At 39.5% G+C, this 5921-nt stretch overlaps 1 protein-coding gene and 1 long non-coding RNA gene across 4 annotated transcripts in view; one reads left to right on the top strand and one right to left on the bottom strand.

The window, feature by feature from the left end:
• Positions 1 to 5921, bottom strand: part of kalrna (kalirin RhoGEF kinase a) — a 179480-nt gene that overhangs the window by 105138 nt on the left and 68421 nt on the right. For all 3 annotated transcript variants that reach the window (XM_032515387.1, XM_032515389.1, XM_032515388.1), the window contains exons 4-8: positions 2935 to 3127; positions 2090 to 2263; positions 1788 to 1871; positions 1125 to 1256; positions 4 to 124 (exon numbers count right to left, since the gene is read on the bottom strand). In XM_032515387.1, coding sequence (XP_032371278.1) covers positions 4 to 124; positions 1125 to 1256; positions 1788 to 1871; positions 2090 to 2263; positions 2935 to 3127 — 704 coding nt within the window. The remainder of the gene's footprint in view (positions 1 to 3; positions 125 to 1124; positions 1257 to 1787; positions 1872 to 2089; positions 2264 to 2934; positions 3128 to 5921) is intronic.
• LOC116689087 (uncharacterized) overlaps positions 561 to 5921 on the top strand; it is a 7829-nt gene continuing 2468 nt past the window's right edge. Inside the window, exons 1-2 of the long non-coding RNA XR_004331917.1 lie at positions 561 to 571; positions 3753 to 3756. This is a non-coding gene — a long non-coding RNA (uncharacterized LOC116689087). The remainder of the gene's footprint in view (positions 572 to 3752; positions 3757 to 5921) is intronic.

Below are 5921 nucleotides of genomic sequence, written 5' to 3'. Positions count from 1 at the left end.
CCTTCTCGGCGTCCTGTTCGAACAGGCGGAGCTGGAAGCACTGATCCAGCTTCAGCTTCCTGACGTGCCACATCTGATGGAGATGCTGCCTCGTGGAGTGGAGCTTATCCAACAGACTGGCCACCTGGCAAAAAGCAAGAATTAGGAATTGTAAGATCATCTTTTTTATGATGTCTTAGAGCAAAGTTCGAATGGTTTTTGTTTGTCTTCTTTAAAAAAATGAAGTAAAAAAAACACATAAACATGACGCAGTTCATGGTAAGTGCAACTGTCCCAAAATACAACATCTAACTATATTTTGCAGGAAATCCCAACGTGTGATGCTTCATGCCAAATCAAGTTGTAACAATTTTAACGTGTGCAGATGCATTTTTGCATCAGTTAACATCGCCAGTTGAAAAACATAGATGTAGTTTGGTATGCACTCGAACCACCGCTAACTTTTTACCGCTAACAAATTAACTTTTTTATTTTTCATCATGTCTATCCTTTGACACACCCGGCAGAGTTATGCTTATTTGCAGGCCTCTGGAATGCACGAGTGGGTTGTGTAGGAACAAGCAGGTTTTCAGTGACATATCTCTCCATTGGCAATCCTTCACCTGAAGACATACATTTGCTAGACATCAGGTTGACATACATTCATATGAATAATTAATGTAAATGCATTTTTCTGTTTGTAATGCTTTATGAGGGACGCTATCGAGCTGTGGGCCTTGACCATCATGCATTTGGGATAGTGTGCTTTTAGTGTTCACAATGATGAAATATGCAGAATGCTGGTTCTGTAGGAGCATCACTTAGTGAAATCCTCAAGATTTGTCTTCATAATTAGCAAAAGTGATTGTCCTAGCTTGTATCGCCTTGGCTCTGGTTACATTGTGTTTGGTATTTACTGCCAGATTTCCTAAAGGGTAAAAAGGGGGTAAAATCTCAGTTTTTCTTCACAATATTCAAATGACTGTATGAACTGTGTGTGTATGTGTGAATGTAAATAGCAAGTACGCCCGGGCTTGTTTGGAGAATTTTTTCCTCTATTGCATCGTGGATTAAATGTTAATTTTCAAGAGATATTGATTTAGAATCACATCCGCTGGCTATCTTCCCAGATGGAGTGAATTTACCTTTGGCACTAAGCTCTGGAAGTCAGCAGAGCCTGAGATGCAATTCCTCCCTGAAAAACCATCGCTAGATCGAATACACTGCAGCAACCGCTGGCCATCCCGGTCCAACTCCTCCACTGGGGCCTTCAGCACCTACGCCAGAGTACAAAAATGACTTTGGTGCCTTAACATGATTCAAAGAAGATGTAAAGTAATGATGAGAGAACTATGATGTCCTTTGTGTTTAACTAGAGCTGTAACAATTCCACACATTGCTGTACAAATAATTGTCCCAGGAATAATTAGGAGTAACAATATAAACGTCACTTTCAGTGTATAAAAATATGTATTCATTACTTTGTCAAACAAATTATGGTTTTAAGTGACAGCTGCTGCTAGCATAGGTTTTGCTCAACATTCTGACCAATATTCACTTATATAATTCCAATTTGGCATATCTAAACCAAATCAACAGTCTTACAACTTAGGACCTTAGCTGATGTTGGCAATTATTTGTGGTTAAATAAAGAAACCAAACAAAATTGGGATTAGACAATTATGTAATAATTGTTACAGGCCTATGTTTAACGCAGTGGTCTTCCAGCTTTAGCCCAGCTAATGTAAATGCCATTCCTTTAGATGTCTACAGTTTATATCAGACTGATCTGACAGTAGCTTGCTCACCTTTTTCTTCAGCTGTGTGTGCTCATCTATCAACCGACGAGATCCCTCCACATCTGCAGGAAACTCCTTTTTGGACTGAACCTCCTGCAACACACAGTACAACTTTTTCCTATTGGGATGAATCTTCTTATCATTTTAAACCTTCCATCCATTCATCCATCCATCCATCTCTTGATTGACCATCCATCCATCTATCCATCCATCCATCTCTTCATTGACCATTCATCCTCCATCCCTTGATTGACCATGCATCCATCCATCTCTGCATTGACCATCCATCCATTTATCTGTCCATCCCACACCTGCAGGTCTTCCAGTCTGGACAGCAGGTGAACAGCGTTGGACATAAAGTCCTCCAGAGAGACTCTCAGCTCCATCCACTCCTCGTGGTTGTAGTCCAGAGAGCCTTCAAAGTCATCGGTCAGCTGGGAGGGATCTACCAGTTTGGCCAGACCTTCAACTGACACCATGCTGGTCTGTTACACACAAACAGAAATTCAGAAGAAATAGCAAGATGCATGTTTTTTAGCAGAGACGGATCATCCAGGTTACTCCCACTGCCATTACTGTAGCCTCCTAAAATCAGGCATAAACTTATATTTCTAATTACCCTTTTTTACTGGTGTATTTAGTGGTAGGGCACTGTACTGTATTTGCACTTTTTGTACTTGCAAAAGAGAACATCTCAACATACTAGATTCAAATAATGTTAGTGAGCTGGTTAGTGGAACCATCTACCAAAGTAACATTATTTAGCCAGATATAATATATCTCTTTGCTAGTTTTCTTCAAGACAAGAACAATATGTATTAAACCGCATGTATGAAATGAGAATATAAATTATTTTGAATTATTTTAAAGATTGTCAGGAATTTGTCTTTAAAAAAAAAGATGTAATGATACAGTAACATGGGAGATGTTAACTAGCGGTAAACTTAACCAAAGCAGTATGAAATGTTTTTTAACGTTAGCTGCTAATGTTAAATGTACCGCGATTTCTTTTAAGTTCACTGGCTGCTTTAGCAAACAATCCTTTCCAAGGGACAATCTATGGTGAGGTTGAATGCTGTGCAAAAAAATGCAATCTAAAATGAGACTAAAGTACTGTATGTTGGGAAAAAAAAAACATCAACAAGAAACCACTGACCTCAAAGGAGAACTTCGCACTGCCAAAGTTTGTCTTCTGTTTCTGCCAGAAGTTGTCCGGTTTGATGATGAGCGCCACACAGATCTCGGCCGGGAAAAACTCCTGCAGTGTCTTCAGCAGAGGCTTGATCAGCTCCCACTTAGAACCACGCATGTCAATGATGACGGTGAAACCACGTTTACACACATCCTCACTGATAAGAGAGACAGAATGGACAGATAGGGAGGAGAGGAGAGGGACCAGAGAGAAGTACAATAGAGAGTTTCAGCAGAACTGGTAGAATAGCTTGAAGGTCCTGACAGATAAATTGATTCATGTTGTGTAATCCTTGCCAGACCTTTACATCAGACTAACTAATAAAAAAAAAAAACTTCAGTTAACCAGCCTCAGAAATGGTCTCTACTGACACATCTTTCTTCTTCAGAATATGCCCTTTGACGGACAAAATATAAACTATTTCTTGACTGTTTCTAGTATTTGTGCTGAACTAAGTTAACTGTCTGCTTATTCTAGTCTTATACATAAAGGACAGATATGAGTGGTCCACATCTTCAGCAAGATGTGTAGCCTATTTTACAAGATGTGAAACTCTTCTTTTAACGTTGTGTTGTCCTCCCGGGTTAAAAAACGGACGCAAATTTGACATTTTTGTCCCTTTTTCTTACACCACCTTACTACCACTAGTTTTCCAGTACTTTTTGGAATTAATGGTCGATAACCCTCATTTGTATAGAATTATACCTGATGTTTGAGTTAAAAAAGAAGAAATTATGAATTATTTTGACCAATAGTTAAGATCAGAGAAACGTACAGATGAGTTTTGTCAGGAATGAAAGTATTGTAAGGAATACAATCCATTTTTTGGGGTAATTTTGTTAAAAATAAACCCATATTTTAGATATAGACCTTTTTTAAAGGGGTCAAATTTGACCCGAGGACAACAGGGTTAACACTTCATGCAAAATACAAATGCTCCACGTTATTTGCATCACCTTAGCAAATTAATTCAGTAATAATTGTGTTCACACTTGGTACAATCAGATATATAGTAGTACCCTGAAAGCAAGGAAAACCAATCACTAAGTTTACGTGCACATGATATTCCCGTTTTTGCCTTTATTCCGAAAAAGAAGATATCCGACTAAGCTGTTTACATGGCTAATGAAAGTGAATATTCCACCAATATTCCCATTCATATGTAGTTTTCCAGCGGTGGAGGACTTGTTGGACCGCGCAAACGCAGGATCCCTCTTTTATTCCTTTAACCAGCCTCTTGAAAAGGTCGACGTAACAATGTGTGGACTTACCAAAAAAGCTGAGGATATCCAAGTCTTTGATAGTGTTTGAAAGTAGCTGTTTTTCTCCTTCTTATTGGGACTGCAGCCTTGCAAACTGGTTGGTTTGTGTACAGCAACCATAGCAACGGACAGAGCTGACCATAGGCGGTAAACAGGCGAGAGGCCGTAAACGGCGGTAAAAACCATGATTATGACGCTTATTCCAAATGCGCTGTGTACTTGTCTAAAGAATGCCCCTATAACCCGAATAATAACGGAATAACCAACATGTCTTACTCGAAAAATGTGACTGTTTATTCGGAAAAAGGACTTATTCAGAATATCCAACCGGAATATGCTGTTTACGTGACCTGTATCAACTTCTGAATATTGTCATATTCAGAATAATAGTGGACTGTTGATGTGCATGTAAACGTCCTCACTGGTATGTTTTCCAGATGGTGATTTGGCTGTGCTTGTTCTTTTTGTATACATTGGTTTGTATAAAGTGTATGCAGCATATATGAGTGTCTGCAAATACTTTGTTAACAAAATTTGATGAATGGGAGTCAACTGCGGTGTAATCAAAATAGTGTTCCCTTAACATGCGATAGGACAACACTGGCGACCAGAAGCTGATCTGAAGCCAGTGCAGCGCGCCGGTTGTGAACGCTGTGATCTAATGACCTTTAAATTCAGCTGCTGCTGATTGGAGAGTAAAAATACACTGAAATGATCTCATCTCCACACGCAACCTCTATTAATACAACTTCAACAAAAGCACATCCATTATATCCTCAGGGAAGCGCAAACTCCAATCGTCACCATGGAAACAGCAGCTCGATTAGGAGGAGGAATCTAAGCGGCGCTGATGGGGATCAAATGGTGCTACAGACTCTGGGCTCGTTTGGTTCAATCGCACCGTGTTCCTGTCTGCCAGGTAAATGTTTTACATGCACATCAGCTACTGAATGCCGTTTCAAGCGCAGACTAGATTGAAAACTCTCCCTGTTGTTGCATTTAAGGACACTCTGTTCATTTAAGTCAGCTACTGAAAAGCCAAATCTTACATTACTTACAAAGGTACATATTGCTCTCTGGTCTGGGACTGATTATTGGTCAGATTTCTCTAGACCAGCACATCCCTCGTAACATCCTCAGACTGTGATGAGGGGCAGCAGGAATAAATGGACTTGAAGTGAAGTGTGACAGACTCGCTGCTGTCGGCTGCGAACAGTGCAGCTTTCATGCTGATCCAAATCAAACGCTGGTCTCAGGCTGCTGCTGAGATGTCGGAGAAAGCAGCGCTTGATTTCCACACTGTGGACAGCACTCAAGCACTCCACCCTGCACCTCTTCCTACGTCCAAGTCTGGTTCACTAAACATTATTGTCCGGACTAATGAGGGTAATAAAAAGTTAGTTACTTTACACAATAAGCTTTTTGCACACAAAAACATGTTTTATCATAAATTAAAATACCCCAAAATATAACAGCCTACAAGTATAGCTGAAATGATTAGATGATTAAAAACTTAATTGATTGACAGAACTAGTTTTTTAAAATGTGAGGATTCTTCTGCATTGAGTACTTTTACTCACGTTAAGTACATTTTCCTGATGAAACTTTTACTTAAGTAACATTTTTAATGCAGGACCTTTAATTGTAACAGGACTCAGACCTGAATTTTAACAGCCACATTAAGACAAT

This window comes from Etheostoma spectabile, chromosome 5, assembly GCF_008692095.1.
Source record: "Etheostoma spectabile isolate EspeVRDwgs_2016 chromosome 5, UIUC_Espe_1.0, whole genome shotgun sequence".
In the NCBI taxonomy this organism is placed as follows: Eukaryota; Metazoa; Chordata; class Actinopteri; order Perciformes; family Percidae; genus Etheostoma; species Etheostoma spectabile.
The sequence above is the reverse complement of the archived record's forward strand: the minus strand, read 5'-3'. Positions and strand labels throughout refer to the sequence as shown.